The sequence below is a fragment of the Nerophis ophidion genome, linkage group LG02, assembly GCF_033978795.1.
Source record: "Nerophis ophidion isolate RoL-2023_Sa linkage group LG02, RoL_Noph_v1.0, whole genome shotgun sequence".
Classification (NCBI taxonomy): domain Eukaryota; kingdom Metazoa; phylum Chordata; class Actinopteri; order Syngnathiformes; family Syngnathidae; genus Nerophis; species Nerophis ophidion.
In genome coordinates, this window is record NC_084612.1 from 22945181 (window position 1) to 22967224 (window position 22044).

Here is a 22044-nt window from a genome sequence, read left to right on the forward strand (position 1 = left end):
CAAAGTGAAGGAATTGCTAAAAAAAAGCATTGCATATTTTGTATAACTCACTGATTGTATATCTATCTAACATACTGTATTGAAGAGTAGAGTATTGCGTGGAAAACATATTTAAATCAAATCTTCCTTCTGTAGAAATGAGCCTTAAGAATCATAACTGGAAATGTATACAGGAAACACACAAACCCAATATTCAAACAGTTAAACTTATTCAAATTTCATGAACTGGTAGAGTATAATATCCTAAAAATCATGTACAAAGCACATGCAACAATTTTAGCAAACAACATTCAAAACCGATTTGTAAAAAGAGAAAGTAATTATAATCTGAGAGGAACTGAGATCTTTAATACATCTAGATTTATAACAGTGATAATGGATATAAGTATTTCAATCAGAAGTGTTAGTTTATGGAACTAACACAGTGGAATAAAACAATGTAAATCTCTTTCTCTATTAAAAAAAAAGTAAAAATCATGATAATTAAAAGATATGACGGAGTAGAATTATTTATTTTTATTGGCTAAATTGTTGTAAAATAAAAATATGGCTTTGGAGTCGCCAACATTGAAAGTCAATTGTTGTACTTGTGAAAATAGGGGGCAGATATTATAAGTTTTTAACTTCTTTCTGCTGCTTTTCATTCATATTTTACTTTAATGTTATGTTGATTTATTTATTTTTATTGTATTTTTTTGTTAGATTTTTAATGAATGAAGTAAATAAATGAACTGAACTATTACTGTGTGTTTTGAATCACAACATGGAATGCATGGTCATGATTATCACTATATGTGTTTTAAATCACAGCATGTAATGCACTGTCGTAACTATTACTAGGTGATATATAATCTTAGAGAAAATGTAATTTAAAATATTTGTACGCACGTACAACACATAAGACCTTCATCAATATCAGTATGTGGAATTAAATTATGGAATGGATTAACCAAATAAATCAAACAATGTACTTACATGATCCACTTCAAGAAACTCTTCAAACTTAAAGTGTTTACAAAGTATGAAGAAAAAGAATCATGATAAACAATCTGAATTTATTTCATGCATCCATTCATTTTCAAGATAATCTTATATATCTCACCATATGAAATATAACTTACTTCACTAATTATTATTTATTTATTTTTAATATTATTAGTTATGGAATATATTGTGAAAATAGTTAAAACAGGAAGTGAACAAAATTTTTAGCAACTCCATGTAAAAAAAAAGGGGTAGGATTAAATAAACTCTGTTTCTTCCTACTGCTTTTCAAACATATTGAATACAGAAACAGGAAATTGTGATGTATCATGTTGTATGCATGCATGTACGAAATAAACACAAACTCAACTCAACTCAAATGTGTTTTAAATCATAGCATGTCATGCACTGTCGTAACTAGTAATGTGCAGATTGACACTGAAATATTTATACCGCCGATACAACATCTTTATACTCTCATTTTAATTGATTCTTAAATCAAAATATCGTTACTTTGGATACTCTAGTTAGTAGATATAATGTATACCATTGAACAGAAACACAATGTGAAAGAAGTAAATCACTGAGATCTTGTCTAAATGATACAAAATTGGTGGAACTACTTTTACTTTTGCCTATGTAAGTACTTATGTACATGCACAGCGTCACACTGTGCTGTGCGCAGTTAGTAAGTCTGTTATTAGTTTAAAAAAATTACTGGCAATCAAAATGAGTCACTCAGTATTATAAAACCTATTATTGTAGGCTACTTGGAGACACTACATAATGAGTTGAATATAAATAAGATAATAATAAGATATTCAGTGCAGAATAACGCAATCATTTATTTCACCCTGTGATTTTTTTATTGTTTTAAGATGATTCCCCAATAGCAGCAACACTTGAAATGTTTTAATTTTACCAGACACTTTAGGTATATTTCCGCCAAGTATCTGTATCGGATTGGCATCGCCGATATCAGTCTAAACTTTACTTAGTATCGGACCGGAAAGAAAATCAGTGTTATCGCACATAACTAGGGGTAAGTATTACTAAATGTGTTTTAAATCACAGCATGGCATTTACTGTACTGTACTGTAATGTACAAAGCAAACAAGCCAGTTTACATTGACTAATTTTTTTCTCAATCCTGATTTAAAAAAAACAACATGTTTTTGGGCGCAGGAAGTGTATATGCAAAAAGCTGAGAAATACAGTCTAACAGACAAACACACACACATTTCACAATGTGTACAGCTACACTAAAGTGCCTGGGTGCATGTAACGTAAACATATCTTAAGGCCTTCAAACAAGAAGTGTACAGTAGTCGTAAAAGTATTTATAAAACACTGTTCACAGTCAATGGCCAGTTATCACTTAGAGAAGCAGGTTTGGACAGCAAAACAGTAAAAATCCCAAACATTTTATTACTGTACATAAATATACTTTACAGGTTATCCTGATCTGATACTGAAACCTTTAGTTAAACAAGCTATCACACTCCAAGTGTGTGTGTCACTTGTATGTACCGACAAGAGAACACAGTGTCTCAGCAATACACCTCTGTCAAATATGGAGCAACATAAAATACATCACTGATATCTAACACACACACACACCTCAAAAACACACATACACTGTCTTGCTCACTCTCTCACCTGATGGATGCGGAGGCAGTGCATCCCCTTGTTTAAAGGTGGCCTTTAAGAAGTCCAGAGATGCAGACTGTGAATACACAAAAGTATAAAATATTTTACAACACCTAATAAAAAGGTACAAGCTCGTGATTAACCCAATCAACATTTTTTATTCTGATCTCAATCCAAATGTCTTTGCCTCAGATCTGATGTGATTTTGGGTTCCACTCCGATACAATAGAATTTAGAACTGACAATGTTTAGAACTGACAATGTTTTATAGCAAGTAACTAAAGTAAACACAATAACACATTTTTATAAATCCTATCAATTTAAATCTAGAATTTGCTAGTATTTTTGTAAATCACATGATGGATTAAATTTACGCAATACACAATTATTAACACAATAAAGTGAACTAAACAAAAGCAAAAACTACTTTTGCCTTTGAATTTATGAACAATGAAGACTCCAAAAAATACTGATATTACACTAAGTATCAACATCTGGATCGATCACTTTACATTGAAGCTTTAGCAGATAACTTTTTGGGTCGTTATGCCAAACGTGTGCGTAGCAGGGCCAACCGTTTCTTTTCCTCTAGTCTTTAAAAAAACTTGGAGTATTTTCCACCATATTGTAGTTGCGCAGCATAGTTGAGGGTTAGTATCTTAGAAGCGCCTTAGCGCTGTGGACACACAACACGTTCGCTGCAGCTTGTTCTCAAAATCCAGCCGGTGTTCTGGTAAGATACGTACCGTCCTGGAATTCATGCAAATCTCTCATGTGTGTAACTAGGAATATGAAAATGTAATTGTGTCACCCTGAATGTGCATTCCACACTGGAAAAACCCACAATCTCACCAAGTATATTATGTATTTCTAATTTCAACTCAAAATTTGTTAAACTAAATACAAGTCACCATCCGCTGGATAGAATTTTTTCAGTGAGACATTAGAACTTGTTTTTAGGCAAAAAAATTATTGTGAGAAAAAAATGACTACTTTTGAGCATGACAAGTTTGGTGTAAGAAAAAAAACTTCGCAATACTAGTAAGTATTGCTAACCATACATTTTAATTGCTAATTTCAAAAATAAATTTAAGTTTTTAAAACTTAAATATGTCTAATTTAAAAAACAAAACATCTTACCAAGACAATTTTGACTTGTTCCATAGGCAGATTTTTTTGCCAATTACAAGCAAAATTAATTTGCTTAGTTTTTTGTTTTTTTTACTCCTTTTAAGAGAGGCATTTTTTCCTGTGCATTTGAAAGAATCTTGCACTTGTGTACAATCTTTAGTCATGTAAACATTGAGACACAGCTGCAGTAAAGATCCGTTAAAAAAGGCAAATATCAGCCCCAATTCGATCCAATGATGGGCATTAGTTTCTTGGATCCAAACTAAAACGTCACACACCTCATTCTACGAGCATGCACATTCGTCCTATCATATACAACGAAAGAGAAAATACAGAGTGTCTTACCGCAACATCTGCAGCACATGGTCTATAATGAGGAAACAGACAAAACAACATTGTGAGTACATTCTACATTTATGTAAATGAAGACGTGACACACAGGCGATTATTCTTTACTCTCCCGTTCTAATAATAGTCTGGGAATATTTCTCAGGCTATTACAACGTGGCTAGGTGTGTAACTGTGAAAGAGTGAGAGTCAAGTAGGGTGAAAACCATATTTCTTTAAACCTTTAATTCAATACTCACCACACGCAACATGCATGCCGCAACACTGTGCAACACACGAAATGACTTTCAAGTAAACATTATAACAATGCCAACGTGGTTTACTGAATGATTGTTTTATCTCATTAGCATGTTCAATGTGGTTTCTTTACCTTGGCATGAACTTTAACTACATTAACAGTGTAAACAAAGAGTAACACGCACTGACCGAGTGTGTGTCTGGCAGATGTCTCTCAGAGTGTCCAGATGTCGGGCTTCCAGACTGCTGGAGGTTCTCATACACTGACTCTCTATCAAAAAAGCACAGAAAAATACATGGTATCATTACAAAAAAAAAAAACGACATTTGCTTTACTCTAAACATAGGCTTTGACTGATGAAAATAGACCAGTTAGAGGAGACTGGGGTTTTAGTGGTTAGGCTAGAGCGATCGACAAAATAAAAAGTGCTTTCTGGAATGCATTAAAGCATATAAGCATGTAGCAGACAGCAAAAATACAAATTGTGTTAGATGTAAATATAAACGGAATACAATGATTTGCAAATCATTTTCAACCTATATTCAGTTGAATATGCTACAAAGACAACATATTTGATGTTCAAACTGATAAACATTTTTTTTTTTGCAAATAATCATTAACTTTAGAATTTGATGCCAGCAACACGTGACAAAGAAGTTGGGAAAGGTTGCAATAAATACTGATAAAGTTGAGGAATGCTCATCAACCACTTGTATGGAACATCCCACAGGTGTGCAGGCTAATTGGGAACAGGTGGGTGCCATGATTGGGTATAAAAGCAGCTTCCATGAAATGCTAAGTAATTTACAAACAAGGATGGGGTGAGGGTCACAACTTTGTAAGCAAATTGTTAAACAGTTTTAGAACAACATTTCTCAACGAGCTATTGCAAGGAATTTAGGGATTTTACCATCTACGGTCCGTAAAATCATCAAAAAGTTCAGAGAATCTAGAGAAATCACTGAACGTACGCGATGATATTACGGACTTTTGATCCCTCAGGCGGTACTGCATCAAAAACTGAAATCAGTGTGTAAAGGATATCACCACATGGGCTCAGGAACACTTCATAAAATCACTGTCAGTAACTACAGTTGGTGGCTACATCTGTAAGTGCATGTTAAAACTCTACTATGCAAAGCCAAACCCATTTGAATGGTATACGAATTGGTATGTCAGACTTAGCCCTGTCTTGGTTTAACTCTTATCTTACTGATAGGATGCAGTGCGTCTCCCATAACAATGTGACCTCGGACTACGTTAAGGTAACGTGTGGAGTTCCCCAGGGTTCGGTCCTTGGCCCTGCACTCTTCAGCATCTACATGCTGCCGCTAGGTGACATCATACGCAAATACGGTATTAGCTTTCACTGTTATGCTGATGACACCCAACTCTACATGCCCCTAAAGCTGACCAACACGCCGGATTGTAGTCAGCTGGAGGCGTGTCTTAATGAAATTAAACAATGGATGTCCGCTAACTTTTTGCAACTCAACGCCAAAAAAACGGAAATGCTGATTATCGGTCCTGCTAGACACCGACCTCTATTTAATGATACAACTCTAACATTTGACAACCAAACAATTAAACAAGGCGACACAGTAAAGAATCTGGGTGTTATCTTTGACACAACTCTCTCCTTTGAGTCACACATTAAAAGCGTTACTAAAACGGCCTTCTTTCATCTTCCGTAATATCGCTAAAATTCGCTCCATTCTGTCCACTAAAGACGCTGAGATCATTATCCATGCGTTTGTTACGTCTCGTCTCGATTACTGTAACGTATTATTTTCGGGTCTCCCCATGTCTAGCATTAAAAGATTACAGTTGGTACAAAATGCGGCTGCTAGACTTTTGACAAGAACAAGAAAGTTTGATCACATTACGCCTGTACTGGCTCACCTGCACTGGCTTCCTGTGCACTTAAGATGTGACTTTAAGGTTTTACTACTTACGTATAAAATACTACACGGTCTAGCTCCATCCTATCTTGCCGATTGTATTGTACCATATGTCCCAGCAAGAAATCTGCGTTCAAAGGACTCCGGCTTATTAGTGATTCCCAAAGCCCAAAAAAAGTCTGCGGGCTACAGAGCATTTTCATTTCGCGCTCCAGTACTCTGGAATGCCCTCCCGGTAAAAGTTCGAGATGCCACCTCAGTAGAAGCATTTAAGTCTCACCTTAAAACTCATTTGTATACTCTAGCCTTTAAATAGACTCCCCTTTTCGACCAGTTGATCCGCCGTTTCTTTTCTTTTTCTCCTATGTCCCACTCTCCCTTGTGGAGGGGGTCCGGTCCGATCCGGTGGCCATGTACTGCTTGCCTGTGTATCGGCTGGGGACATCTCTGCGCTGCTGATCCGCCTCCGCTTGGGATGTTTTCCTGCTGGCTCCGCTGTGAACGGGACTCTCGCTGCTGTGTTGGATCCGCTTTGGACTGGACTCTTGCGACTGTGTTGGATCCATTATGGATTGAACTTTCACAGTATCATGTTAGACCCGCTCGACATCCATTGCTTTCCTACTCTCCAAGGTTCTCATAGTCATCATTGTCCAAGGTTCTCATAGTCATCAATGTCACCGACGTCCCACTGGGTGTGAGTTTTCCTTGCCCTTATGTGGGCCTACCGAGGATGTCGTAGTGGTTTGTGCAGCCCTTTGAGACACTAGTGATTTAGGGCTATATAAGTAAACATTGATTGATTGATTGATTTATCAACAATATCCTGAAACGCCGCCGGCATGGCTGGGCCCGAGCTCCCCTAAGATGGACTGATGGAAAGTGGAAAGGTGTTCTGTGGTCTGATGAGTCCACATTTCAAATTATATTTGGAAACAGGGGATGCGATGTCCTACAGAACAAAGAGGAAAATAAACATTCTGATTGTTATAGGCGCAAAGTTCAAAAGCCTGCATCTGTGATGGTATGGGGGTGTATTAGTGCCCAAGGCATGGGTAATTTACACATTTGTGAAGGCACCATTAATGCTGAAAGGTTCATACAGGTTTGTTTGTTGTCATCCAAGCAATGTTATCATGGATACCCCTGCTTATTTCGGCAAGACAAGTGTTACAACAGCGTGGCTTTGTAAAAGAAGAGTGCGGGTAGTTTTCTGGCCTGCCTGCAGTCCAGACCTGTCTCCCATCAAAAATATGTGGCGCATTATGAAGCGTAAAATACGACAGCGGAGACCCGGACTGTTGAACGACTGAAGCTCTACATAAAAACAAGAGCTTCAACGATTAGTTTTCTCAGTTCCCAAACGTTTATTGAGTGTTGTTAAAAGAAAAAGTGATGTAACACAGTGGTGAACATGTCCTTTCCCAACTACTTTGGCACGTGTTGCAGCCATGAAATTCTAAGTTAATTATTATTTGCAAAAAAAAAAAAGTTTATGAGTTTGAACATCAAATATATTTTCTTTGTAGTGCATTCAATTGAATATGGGTTGAAAATGATTTGCAAATCATTGTATTCCGTTTATATTTACATCTAACACAATTTACCGACTCATGGAAACAGGGTTTGTACAGTAATTATCAGAACTAGGGGGCAAATGGTATCCCTTGCCTTCTTGCATTGACACTGCAGGTAGATACATAGATATATGAACAGACAGACAGATGCTGTGTGTGTGTGTGTGTGCATTTTTACCCCACTGTTGCTGAAGAGCATTGAGGTTGTCCAAAACTCTCTGGTGATAGAGCCTCTCCAGCTGGATACACCTTAAAGCCAGCTGGTCTGAAGAGCACAAGTTAAAGGACAAACAAGATGGGCAATGCAGTAATGTTTAAGTATGTACGTTATTTTAAGTTTCTGGACATAACTTTATACATGAGAAAACACGGGAGAACAAAGCGAAAGTGTTGGAAGGAAAGGAGGACGAAGCGCTCATGTTTATGTATATGAGCAACGAGCCATAATACAATCCTCCTTTGACATGCTTCGCTCTCTCCAACCAGCCTTCTCTATTCACACATGGAATAGATTAGCAAGCGTCCCCTTGTCTTTGACCGTTATAATCATGTCTGAATTTTCAAAATTGTCACATTCTTTTTGTTTGCAGACACCTTTGGAAGTGAAAGTGTTGCACTTTGCCGTTTTCTGACACAATGTCAAGCGGAAGAATTTTTCTTTGGTAACTGTTAAACATAAACTGATGTCCAACCAAACCAATAGTTTTATAAAAACACATGTTTGCACACATATTGCACAACTATATTATAAATTAGCAAACTAATAAGCTCTTTTGTTTACACCATGATAAGGATACAATCTTCATGCAAGACAGAGGCCTCAGCAATCTGCAGGAGAAGATAGGATTATTTAACAACAAACATTTTTTGTAGTTGATACAAAAACAGCACAGTAAAATTGAAAGATTAAACTCGGCGATGGAAAATGAGCTTAAGTCAAAAAGGCAACGTTCATGGGAGGAACAAAGAGCAACTACTCAGTACAAAAAGGGAAGATGCCACTAGAGGACATCTACCTCTCCTCAGCTAGTGTCAGTGTCGCTTTTATGTAACTCAGCTGATCACAGAACAAGAGTGTGTGTGTGTGTGTGTGTGTGTGTGTGTGTGTGTGTGTGTGTGTGTGTGTGTGTGTGTGTGTGCATGTGTGTGTGTGTGCGCACACGCGCAAGAGAGAGAGAGAGGATGCAAAAAGCTGTCACATTCCTACTTAAAGGACCAGTACATCGTTTTTAGAGTGATCTATGGGCAATAAAAGCAAAACCAAATAAATCTATGTTCACACATATCTTGCACAATGAAAATATTGCATTGCAAATTAAGAACAATAAGTCAACAAGCCTTGTGTTCCTCCACCAAACCCTTATGTTCGTGGGGCGGCATAGCTCGGTTGGTAGAGTGGCCGTGCCAGCAACTTGAGGGTTGCAGGTTCGATTCCCGCTTCTGCCATCCTAGTCACTGCTGTTGTGTCCTTGGGCAAGACACGTTACCCACCTGCTTCCAGTGCCACCCACACTGGTTTAAAATGTAACTTAGATTTGGGTTTCACTATGTAAAGCGCTTTGAGTCACTAGAGAAAAGCGCTATATAAATATAATTCACTTCACTTCACTTCACTTATTAGGTGCCGGATCATTGCAAATCATATTAAGTTAATCAGTGTACTGCTGTCGGCGTTGGAGCTTGTACTAGCATTGGAGTTGAATTACTGCATGATTAAGTCTCACAAAGGCAAAAAAAATGTACGCTGTGCCTTTATAACCCCCTATTTCATGCGGCTCTTTGGCTGGTTTCATGCGGCACTTAACTCTGTTATGAGAGTAGTGTATGTGTGTGTGTGGCCCTTTAAGATATGACAGCATGTGAGGTGAGTGACATCAGTGAGTGGGTGGGCGAGAGAGGTGAGGGAGTGGTAACACTGAGTGGGTGCAGGTGCGAAGTAGCTTGGTGGATGGCTGCGTGCAAGACACAAATAAAGTCACAAAGTTGCAACAAAACGCCGGCCTCTTCATTCATGAATTTAGAAATATTCCAAATAACCTCTTGTATACAATGTAAACATAAATAATGCCTTACACAAGTTAATTATATTTCAACAAAACAGAGCAGACGAGCTCTCGCCTTGCACAGCTGTTTTGTGCTTTGTAGTATAGATATTGGCTTGTAGATCTTTATTTGCCACAGATATATACCTTCCTGCTTTGCACACAATGCATTCTGCTTCCCATGTGCGACGGCCAGGACCGTGAAGTTGCATTTACATTTCGGCATCTCTATTTTTTGTCCTGTCTGTCTCTCCACATATCTCTCTTGTAGCCTGTCTGTCTCTCCACATCTCTCTCTCTCTCGCTCTCCCCTCCCTCACAAATGCTGCTGTGTGCGCTCGCCTCCACAATTAGTTTTGTTTTCAACCCGTTCTTGACCCTGGATGTACATTGAAAATACACGCAACGTAACTCAAAATGACGGACATGTGAGGCATTTAAGAAACCCCGCCCGGACAGCCCCGCAAAAGAGGACATGTCCAGGTAAAGGAGAATGTATGGTCAGTCTAACATAAGAAGAAGAATCCGGTTTGAGTGACTTCAAACGTGCATGTGCGTGACATCACAGTCGTAAACAATTTGTGACAAGTTCGCACTCAAAATGGCAGGGTAAAAAAGCACAGCAAAACCAAAATATGAAGAAGAACACGGGACATTTTTAACAGAGTGGGAAAGTTTATATATTTTGGTTGAATGTAATGGCAAGCCATTCTGCCGTAGGCGCAAACTGGCAGCCACGCTTCCGTCAGTCTACCCCAGGGCAGCTGTGGCTACTGCTGTAGCTTACCACCACCAGGTGTGAATGACTGTTGAGTCCCACTTCTCTGTGAGCGCTTTGAGTGTTTGGAAAAGCGCGATAGAAATCTAAGTTATTATTATTATTATTATTATATGTCAGGCGTCATTAGCGCATTTCAAAGCTTCAAATCTTTAGCGTCACTTTAGCTCACTCCATGCTAACAACGAGCAGAAGTTCTGTCCAAACGGACAGAACTTCGCAAGCACAAGTTGGCCACTTTGAAAAGTCAGGCAGAAAAGCAGAAACAGTTTCTCCAAAAATGTACAAAGCACTCAGATAAATTCGGCTGAGCAGAGGTCTGTGTGTGTGTGTGTGTGTGTGCGTGCATGTGTGTGTATGTGTGAGTGTTTATGTGCGTGTGGAAGGGATGGAGGGATGTTCATGTGTGCCCATGTGTCAGATGTGGCTCTTTGCAGTAACACAGTAAAAAAAAGTGGCTCTTAGTCTCTGTCTGGTTGGCCACCCCTGCCCTATTATGAAATTCCCTATATCAGAAGGAATATCTTGTTTGAAAAATTTCCTGCTGACTGTGAAGTGCATGTTTAAAAGATGATGCTGGTAGACAAGAGAGACCGCTTACCTGGTGTAGGTCGAGTGGAAGGCGAGCATCATCGCCTCTATGGGCCAGCTGCTCCAGAGAGTCCATTAGAGGAGAGGTGAGCCTTGTAGTGCAGCAAGTGGGCACTAGAAAGGAAGTATTGTTTTCTGAGGGTAGAGGTCCAGTAGAGGATGAAGACTCTGTGTGCTTGGTGATGAAGGTGAGGGGCATGATTGTTTGATTAATAGAGGTAATGGAAGTATTGGACCTAGAGGTGGATGTCATGTTAGCAGACCCGATGGTACATGGAAGTCTTTCGCAGAGCAGAGTAAAGTTTGTGAGAGGTTCTGAAGTGGATGTAAGTGAGACAAGCGCTTGTCCATCAGTGCAGCTCAGCCCAGTGTCTGAGGTTAAAGATATATGAGTAGAGAGCACAGGACCTGTGGTGAAGGTTACTCCTGATGTGCTGGAGGCAAGAGGTTCAACGTTAAAGCCACCGAAGTTTACTTCACTCTGACCCACTTCCAAAGGGCTGATGGGAGATGATTTCTCTTGGATGACCGGGGATGCAGGTTCTGGACTTGTACCAGGACTGAAAAGATTCTCCAATATGCTTCCTATTGGAGTAAAGAAGGACAAATAAAGTGTTAAAAAAGGATAACTTGCAATACACTATTTAAAAGTTGTCTCTTTACAAGCGTGTGGGACTTATTGTTGTCTCTTTATGTGAGTTGATTTTATAAGTCACGACTGGAAGATATATTTTTGACCGTATTTCTTAGCACTTCTACAAAATTGTAGCTGTGTCACAATTCAGGGGATGTATCCTCTGAAAGCCACAACTGCATGCTTCTTTTCTCCGTTTTCCCAGGATGCATCACTGTTATCTTTTGTTGACTCCCATATCCCAGTCACCCTCTGCATTGCGTTATCAGTAGCCAGAGGAGCCTGTTCAGTTATAGACTGCTTCATCCCAAGTGCAGGACTAATAGACTCAAAAACTCCTTTGTCCCACACGCTATTAGACTGTACAACTCCTCTCTGGTGAGGGGGGCGAGGGGTACTAGGATGACAGGGTATGCAAAACAATAACAGTGCAATACGTTTTCATAACATGGTCACTACTGCCTAGTCTCTCTTATTATATTCTTATTTTACTATTATATTTTAATTCTCATTGTTGCTTTTTATTTTTATTTTCTTATTGTAATATTTTTCTATTTTGTTTTCATTGTAACCCCATTACTTACTTTTTACTGTTTGATTGATATCAACTCTGTACACTGCTACTGGAAGGCGGGGTACACCCTGGACAAGTCGCCACCTCATCGCAGAGCCAACACAGATAGACAGACAACATTCACACTCACATTCACACACTAGGGCCAATTTAGTGTTGCCAATCATCTATCCCCAGGTGCATGTCTTTGGAAGTGGGAGGAAGCCGGAGTACCCGGAGGGAACCCACGCATTCACGGAATCAATAAAGTACTATCTATCCATCTATCTATCTATCTATCTATCTATATGCCATCATTCTTTGTGCGCCAATGCTCAGGCCTGACAACTATTTTTATTGTGCCGCACAAATATAGGTAATGGCTTCCTATTCATTGAACATGATAAGAAATGCTGTGGGTGGTGAACATGCATGTTAAAATTAGGGCTGTCAAAGTTAACAAGCACAAGAATAATCCTAAAAAATATGTAGCATGTAACTCATTATTGAAATTAATCAAATGTATATACTCTAATTTCCATCCATCCATTTTCTACCGCTTATTCCTTTTGGGATCGTGGGGGGCGGTGGTGCCTATCTCAGCTACAATCGGGCGGAAGAAGGCGTCGTACACCCTGGACAAGTCGCCAACTCATCACAGTATACTCTCCATCCACCCATCCATCCATTTCTACCGCTTATTCCCTTTGGTGTCGCTGGTGCCTACCTCAGCTACAATCGGGCGGAAGAAGGCGGGGTACACCCTAGACAAGTCGCCACCTCATCACAGTATACTCTAATTTAAAAAATTTATAATTTTACAGTAATATCCATCACATCCATTCTCTACCGCTTGGTAAATATATGTTATTGTACTTTGGTAACACTAAAATAGTGCCTTCTTGCCCAGTGATGTGAGGGTGTGAACATATGACACAACAAGGATGTGTCTGAAGGATTAAGTGTTCCATTTAAAAAGAGCTGGCATAGTGTTTGATAAGAGAAAACTCTTTATATTTTTTGTTTGGTTACACCTGAGACCATGTCTACACGAACACGGATACTTAATAAACGCATATACTTATTTCTGCATTTAGGCCTCTTGTCCACACGCAGACTGTCTTTAAAAACGCAAACTTTTGCAAACGCGGCCCAAAGTGTAGAGTTCCAAAACTTTCCGCTTAGCGTATGCGTGTACACGGCTAAAACAGGTTTTTTTGGCTCATTAGTGCATGCTGATTTCAGAAATAATGTACACTTCACTGCACATGTAGTACATCACCATGTTGCTGAACATGGCATGACCATGTTGCTAAACAAATGGTAATTCTATGAGTGTTGGGTTTCAGCGGCACATGCATTCACTCTTTTAACGATGTTCCCAGGGTTCTGTGTACATGCAGGCTGGTTTTAAAGATAATGTACATGTCATTGCACGTTTAGTATATCAAAATAAACAAGCTATTGCTACTTTTTTCAGGCTTCTGATTGGACAAAATGTGCATGACAGCAAGTGTATGTGTTTGTTGGTAGACAGACAGTTTTCCAACAACACTTATGTAGATGGAGATAGTTTTAACTCCAAGTATGTTTTTGAAACGTTCCATGTTTTTGTGGACATGGCCTTAATCTGCCGTCCCTACAGGATCCTGAAATATTGCGATCATGCCATTTCACGCAAATTCAATCGATCCCTACAAATTATGCACGGCCTTACAACTTTGTCCAAAACTCGCAACTTCCCCGCACGTTTTGGCAAATCTTCATTTTCCATCCATCGATCCATTTTTTACCGCTTATTTCCTTCGGAGTCGCGGGGGGCGCTGGAGCCTATCTCAGCTACAATCGGACGGAAGGCGGCATACACCCTGGACAAATCGCCACCTCATCGCAGTGCCAACACAGAGAGCCAGACAACATTTACACTCACATTTTAATCAAATTTGTCTCGATCGGCACTCAAACAGGCACATCAACTGTCAAATCAAAATATATGTTTGTTTCTTGTGTAGACGAAGCAGAAACAACAATGGATAAAAAGATATTCGCTCTTTATTGCTGAAATGGCACAATCCCGAGTAGCTCAGATCTACTTCCTGTTCCTGCCTACACCGCTAAGCCTTCTGGGTAATGTAGTAATGAAACATTTACTTTTGAGTTTAAATGAATTCATATGTTTAACATGTGTTTATCCCATCTTTGATACGACAATTACAAACAATTAAGAACTGAGTTCCCCAAGTAGCACCATTTACGTGATGGAGATATGTGATGATAATCTTCCATTGTCGCTCAATTACTAACAAAAATTACCACTATAGATCGCTCTCAACAGTTCACAAATGCTCTTAACGTGCGGGGGTAAATATGTCAGAACATAAATAAATGTTTTAAATGGACAAACACTTTTCTTGTGTAAAACATACATAGAGAATGTTTGCAACTTGTGGACGGCAGAGGAGACAACGGACAATAAGGAAGCCTTTGGTAGTGTTTCTTTCCATGATTACAATTTAGTATTACAATTATTAGTTATAACCTAGGCCTGAGCGATATACTGATTTTATCGATACATTTGAGTTTTCTGTAGCACATGATTCATAAAATGTATATATTTTATTAAATTCTCCTCTTGCCCCCATGAGATTTTGTAGCCCTTTTTCTCCCCCTTACGTTCTTAGTGGAGATTAAAAACATAGCTAATCAGGGCAGTCTGGTTAGCTTTTTCACCTTCAGCTTAGCTAAATGAAAAAACATAGTCGCAGAGAAAATTGTTTGTAGCACAGGGAACAATTTAGGAGCACTATGAAATGTCTTAAACATCACAATTTCAATATTAACACCCATTGTACACTTGTGCTCTCATGCACAATGCCATTATAAGGCCTATTGCAATGCTTAATTAAACAAAGAACATCCCTAAGTTGTACTTATTTTAAATTTTCCGGACTAATGGGGATCGCAAATACACAAAAACAGGTACTAACAAGTAAGAAAAGTAGGTTTTGCATAAAATAATTCCAATTTAGGAGGTGTTTGGATATAAGAAAAACAAAAGCCTTGAAAATAATATAAGAAAAGTCAAATATTATCTCCAATCTTCTTTTTGTTTGTTTGTTTTACCTCTGCTTAATATTTAGATTGAATGTGCTTCCATGGCTGTATGATCTTGTCAACAAACAGAGTACTGTTTGGATGACAGGTTTGTCACTTTAATTATTGATTTATTGTTCAATATTTCCTACGATGAGGTGGCGACTTGTCCAAGGTGTACCCCACCTCCCGCCCGAATGCAGTTGAAATAGGCTCCAGCACCCTCCATGACCTCGAAAGGGACAAGCGTTAGAAAATGGATGGGTGGATGTTTTTAGGTGGTGAAAAAACATCTTTTACTGACAAGCTCCTCCAACTAAGACCTTGTTTCTTCTGTGTTGGAAGAATGAGTGTGTGAGCTCGGGGTTCCAGACCCCATCCACTCTGCGCATGATGCAGGAGGGAGAAATACACACAGCTTTCAACGCGCACAGCGTGATTAGTGACACTTCTGCGTCAATCGCTTGTCTATTTGGTTATAGTTATAATTTAAGTTTATTTCAAACATGCTGTACAGATAGGTGGAAATTTTACTTTAGTTTGATTAAATTCTGATGGATTTATTTTAGGATCAAAATGCTAAATAAAGGGTTAAAATCTGTGTTCAAAAGTGTGCTACTTTTTATTCGATACTTGCCCAACAAATTTTTGCACTGTGCGAGACGTTTGTTCCAAAGAAAATAAGTGTCCGTACTTTGATTTTGCGGCAACAGGTGTGGAACAAATGACTGCACGGTGCAAAGTTTTTATGAGTTTTAAAAACGCCAGCAGCACAAAACCGCAACAACAAACAGAACTCCAGTTGAAAGGCATCTGACTGTGGTGAAATCATTTATACCAGGTATGTATGATGAAAAAGAAGCACAAGGCACAGGGCAATCATTGAAGCAGTCGCTCTGCACACAAATTTTGTGAAAAAAAAAGGTCTGCCGTTATCCACTTACTAAAACTATTAAATAGTCTTCTCAATGTATAATACCACATTTATATTTACAAGAGTATTTTATTCAAGACAGAAGTTTTCATTTGATTAATCTCAGTGTTGGATTTTTTTTTGCATGCAATAATATGCAATGCTACACTTTTGTTAACAGAAGTATTTTATTCAAGACAGAAGTATTGCTTTCCAGGGGAAGCTCATAATTTAATTCTTTGAAAATACAAGTTCAAGTTCATATGTATTGTAAAAACAACAACATTATTCAAATTATAATTTGCCTAGAGTAAGATGCAGAGTATGCTGTGTCATTTCAAACTTCTGGTTTCTGATTAAACAAAAGAAAAAATTGTTTTGAATTAATTATGTCATTTGTATTAAATGCCATCCATCCATCCATCCATCCATCTTCTTCCGCTTATCCGAGGTCGGGTCGCGGGGGCAACAGCCTAAGCAGGGAAACCCAGGCTTCCCTTTCCCCAGCCACTTCGTCTAGCTCTTCCCGGGGGATCCCGAGGCGTTCCCAGGCCAGCAGAGAGACATAGTCTTCCCAACGTGTCCTGGGTCTTCCCCGTGGCCTCCTACCGGTTGGACGTGCCCTAAACACCTCCCTAGGGAGGCGTTCGGGTGGCATCCTGACCAGATGCCCGAACCACCTCATCTGGCTCCTCTCGATGTGGAGGAGCAGCGGCTTTACTTTGAGCTCCTCCCGGATGGCAGAGCTTCTCACCCTATCTCTAAAGGAGAGCCCCAACACACGGCGGAGGAAACTCATTTCGGCCGCTTGTACCCGTGATCTTATCCTTTCGGTCGTGACCCAAAGCTCAAGACCATAGGTGAGGATGGGAACGTAGATCGACCGGTAAATTGAGAGCTTTGCCTTCCGGCTCAGCTCCTTCTTCACCACAACGGATCGATACAACGTCCGCATTACTGAAGACGCCGCACTGATCCGCCTGTCAATCGCACGATCCACTCTTCCCCCACTCGTGAACAAGACTCCTAGGTACTTGAACTCCTCCACTTGGGGCAGGGGCTCCTCCCCAACCCGGAGATGGCACTCCACCCTTTTCCGGGCGAGAACCATGGACTCGGACTTGGAGGTGCTGATTCTCATTCCGGTCGCTTCACACTCGGCTGCAAACCGATCCAGTGAGAGCTGAAGATCCTGGTCAGATGAAGCCATCAGGACCACATCATCTGATAAAAGCAGAGACCTAATCCTGCGATCACCAAACCGGAACCCCTCAATGCCTTGACTGCGCCTAGAAATTCTGTCCATAAAAGTTATGAACAGAATCGGTGACAAAGGACAGCCTTGGCGGAGTCCAACCCTCACTGGAAATGTGTCCGACTTACTGCCAGCAATGCGGACCAAGCTCTGGCACTGATCATACAGGGAGCGGACTGCCACAATAAGACAGTTCGGTACCCCATACTCTCTGAGCACTCCCCACAGGACTTCCCGAGGGACACGGTCGAATGCCTTCTCCAAGTCCACAAAGCACATGTAGACTGGTTGGGCAAACTCCCATGCACCCTCAAGAACCCTGCCGAGAGTATAGAGCTGGTCCACAGTTCCACGACCAGGATGAAAACCACACTGTTCCTCCTGAATCCGAGGTTCGACTATCCAGCGTAGCCAGAATCGCTTCGAAGCCGTCCGGAAGTCGTTTTCCATGGCTTCCCCGAACTCCTCCCATGTCCGAGTTTTTGCCTCAGCGACCGCTGAAGCCGCACACCGCTTGGCCTGTCGGTACCTGTCCACTCCCTCTGGAGTCCTATGAGCCAAAAGGACCCGATAGGACTCCTTCTTCAGCTTGACGGCATCCCTCACCGCTGGTGTCCACCAAGGGGTTTTAGGATTGCCGCCCCGACAGGCACCAACTACCTTGCGGCCACAGCTACGATCAGCCGCTTCGACAATAGAGGTGCGGAACATGGTCCACTCGGACTCAATGTCCAGCACCTCCCTCGTGACATGTTCAAAGTTCTTCCGGAGGTGGGAATTGAAACTTTCTCTGACAGGAGACTCTGCCAGACGTTCCCAGCAGACCCTCACAATGCGTTTGGGCCTGCCAGGTCGGTCCGGCATCCTCCCCCACCATCGCGGCCAACTCACCACCAGGTGGTGATTGGTAGAAAGCTCCTCCCCTCTCTTCACTCGAGTGTCCAAAACATAAGGCCGCAAATCCGATGACACAACTACAAAGTCGATCATGGAACTGCGGCCTAGGGTGTCCTGGTGCCAAGTGCACATATGGACACCCTTATGTTTGAACATGGTGTTTGTAATGGACAAATTGTAACGAGCACAAAAGTCCAATAACAAAACACCACTCTGGTTCGGATCCGGGCGGCCATTCTTCCCAATCACGCCTCTCCAGGTTTCACTGTCGTTGCCAACATGAGCGTTGAAGTCCCCCAGTAGGACAAGGGAATCACCCGGGGGAGCACTTTCCAGTACTCCCTCGAGTGTACCCAAAAAGGGTGGGTACTCTGAACTGCCGTTTGGTGCGTGAGCACAAACAACAGTCAGGACCCGTCCCCCCACCTGAAGGCGGAGGGAGGCTACCCTTTCGTCCACTGGGTTGAACTCCAACGTGCAGGCTTTAAGCCGGGGGGCAACCAGAATTGCCACCCCAGCCCATCGCCTCTCACTGTCGGCAACGCCAGAGTGGAAGAGGGTCCAGTCCATCTCGAGAGAAGAGGTTCCAGAGCCCTTGCTGTGCGTCGAAGTGAGTCCGACTATATCCAGCCGGAACTTCTCCACTTCGCGCACTAGCTCAGGCTCTTTCCCCCCCAGTGAGGTGACGTTCCACGTCCCAAGAGCTAGCTTCTGTAGCCGAGGATCGGACCGCCAAGTGCCCTGCCTTCGGCTGCCGCCCAGCTCACATTGCACCCGACCTCTATGGCCCCTGTTATGGGTGGGCAGCCCATTGGAGGGGTGACCCACGTTGCCTCTTCGGGCTGTGCCCGGCCGGGCCCCATGGGAACAGGCCCGGCCACCAGGCGCTCGCCATCGTGCCCCACCTCCGGGCCTGGCTCCAGAGGGGGGCCCCGGTGACCCGCGTCCGGGCGAGGGAAATCTGGGTCCATATTTTATCTTCTTCATAGAGGTCTTCGAGCTGCTCTTTGTCTGATCCCTCACCTAGAACCTGTTTGCCTTGGGAGACCCTACCAGGGGGCATAAAGCCCCCGGACAACATAGCTCCTAGGATAATTGGATACGCAAACTCCTCTACCACGATAAGGTGGCAGCTCAGAGAGGAGTGTATTAAATGGTTTCTTTAAAAAGTAGGGAAAAAAATCAGAAATCGATTTTTTTGTGAAAAATTCTGAGATTTTATTTTTGGCCATATGGCCCGGGCCTATTATAACATATTAAAGATTTGGCAATGACCTCAGAGTTTGTGCTTGTACTGTGATCTAGTATCTACTTTAATTAAAGTCTGTGTGGTATAACACGAGTAAAAATGTCAATATAGTATTTTTTTTTTGTTGCAATTTTGTGTTGAAATCATGTGCTCTTTCAGTTAAGTTTACAAAGAACACTTTAAACATTGATAACAAATTCATAAAATTTGCATTCAGTGTTATTGAAAAAGCTGTCGCGAATTCAGACATTTTAGGCCGCAACAATCACAAAAAAAAAAACATGTAATCCTGGAAGGACATATTAGTCACGTTTTCTGTGCTCACTGTTTGGCAGTGTGCCTCAATATTGTAGAGTGGACTGCTATGTACCTGTTTCTGAATAGGAGGAGTCAGTCATGGGAGTATCTGGGGACTGGCAGTTAAGTAGGCAACTTGATGCCTCAGATTCTTCCTCCTCGTCCTTCATCACTTCATCAATGTCCTCTTCTTCTTCTTGGTATCGCTCTTTCTCTGCCTCCTGGTTGTTGTTGAAAAACGCACCGCCTCCAAATTCATTTTGTAAAGCTGAAGAATGTTCAGTCTGAGTCTCGTTGAGGTTTTGGGAAGCCAAAATATCTGGGTGTGGCGTGTTATTGTCACAATGCTCAACCCCACCCGCCATTACTTGTGACATTATTCTGGCTTCGTAGTCCAACTGACCTTTAGAAAGGGAAGGAAATAACACACAAAAATGATGATTGAGTACTGTAGTGTAATATATTGACTCCATACAAGTAAAACATTGAAAGAATAAACAAAGTAGTTTTAAAAGTCTGGCACTCACCACCATGATCCATCAAGCTCCACCCTCACAACCTTTGAACTTTCCACTTACTGTGGGACCAATTAGACAAAGTCTTCTTCCAGTTAGCAGAGATAAGAAGACAGAAAATGCCAGCTATGAGCGCTGTTAATGCAGAATAGTCAGATTCCCTCCATCAGTCTAGGTAAGAGCAGAAAAGAGGTTTGACATCATTCCTGGTTTGCCAAACAAATCCTTCAGACCTACAAGGGACAATCCTATGAACACCAGCACAGAGATAAAATCAAACACAAAAGTGCAAACACAACAACAACCAAGACCTGTACAAGTATTAGAACACTAGAACACTGCATCGTTTGTCCTGCACATTTGTATTACACAAAATCTTAACAAATCTGTTTGCTTGACAATGTAGCCCCAAAACAGCCATTCCACATTCATACGGAACAATAGGTCTTTAGCAACCCCAAATACTATCACAACCTTAAAAGAAAAAAAACAACCCATTAATCTAAGCATTCACGGGCTGCAAACAGCCCCTTTAACTCTGCAAGCAACTTTTTTTAACCTTAACTGTCATCAAAGTGCAACAAGAAGTTAACCAGTAATTGACCAAATTTCGTAAATCGACAATGGTAAAAAAAAAAAATGATCAATCAAAAGCTCAAACACTCATAGCAGATTAGTGACGATGGGTGTTTTGAACTTCTTCAAACAGCAAACTATCCATCCATCCATCATCTTCCGCTTATCCAAGATCGGGTCGCGGGGGCAGCAGCCTAAGCAGGGAAGACCAGACTTCCCTCTCTCCAGCCACTTCGTCGAGCTCTTCCCGGGGGATCCCGAGGCGTTCCCAGGCCAGCCGGGAGACATAGTCTTCCCAACGTGTCCTGGGTCTTCCCCGTGTCCTCCTACCAGCTGGACGTGCCCTAAACACCTCCCTAGGGAGGCGTTCGGGTGGCATCCTGACCAGATGCCTGAACCACCTCATCTGGCTCCTCTTGATGTGGAGGAGCAGCGGCTTTACGTTGAGCTCCTCCCGGATGGCAGAGCTTCTCACCCTATCTCTAAGGGAGAGCCCCGCCACCCGGCGGAGGAAACTCATTTCGGCCGCCTATACCCGTGATCTTATCCTTTCGGTCATGACCAAAGCTCATGATCATAGGTGAGGATGGGAACGTAGATCGACCGGTAAATTGAGAGCTTTGCCTTCCGGCTCAGCTCCTTCTTCACCACAACGGATCGATACAACGTCCGCAGTACTGAAGACGCCGCATCTCACGATCCACTTTTCCCCCACTCGTGAACAAGACTCCTAGGTACTTGAACTCCTCCACTTGGGGCAGGGTCTCCTCCCCAACCCGGAGATGGCACTCCACCCTTTTCCGGGCGAGAACCATGGACTCG

At 41.5% G+C, this 22044-nt stretch overlaps 1 protein-coding gene across 4 annotated transcripts in view; it reads right to left on the reverse strand.

Annotated features, from left to right (window-relative positions):
* Positions 1-22044, reverse strand: part of LOC133538009 (consortin-like) — a 37003-nt gene that overhangs the window by 9547 nt on the left and 5412 nt on the right. For 2 of the 4 annotated variants that reach the window (XM_061879242.1, XM_061879252.1), the window contains exons 2-9: positions 20659-20817; positions 20205-20534; positions 11251-11825; positions 8627-8657; positions 8008-8094; positions 4540-4621; positions 4111-4132; positions 2644-2710 (exon numbers count right to left, since the gene is read on the reverse strand). In XM_061879242.1, the coding sequence (XP_061735226.1) occupies positions 2644-2710; positions 4111-4132; positions 4540-4621; positions 8008-8094; positions 8627-8657; positions 11251-11825; positions 20205-20534; positions 20659-20671 (1207 nt within the window). In that variant the 5' untranslated portion in view covers positions 20672-20817. The remainder of the gene's footprint in view (positions 1-2643; positions 2711-4110; positions 4133-4539; positions 4622-8007; positions 8095-8626; positions 8658-11250; positions 11826-20204; positions 20535-20658; positions 20818-22044) is intronic. The other 2 variants (XM_061879235.1, XM_061879262.1) reach the window with 1 other exon arrangement.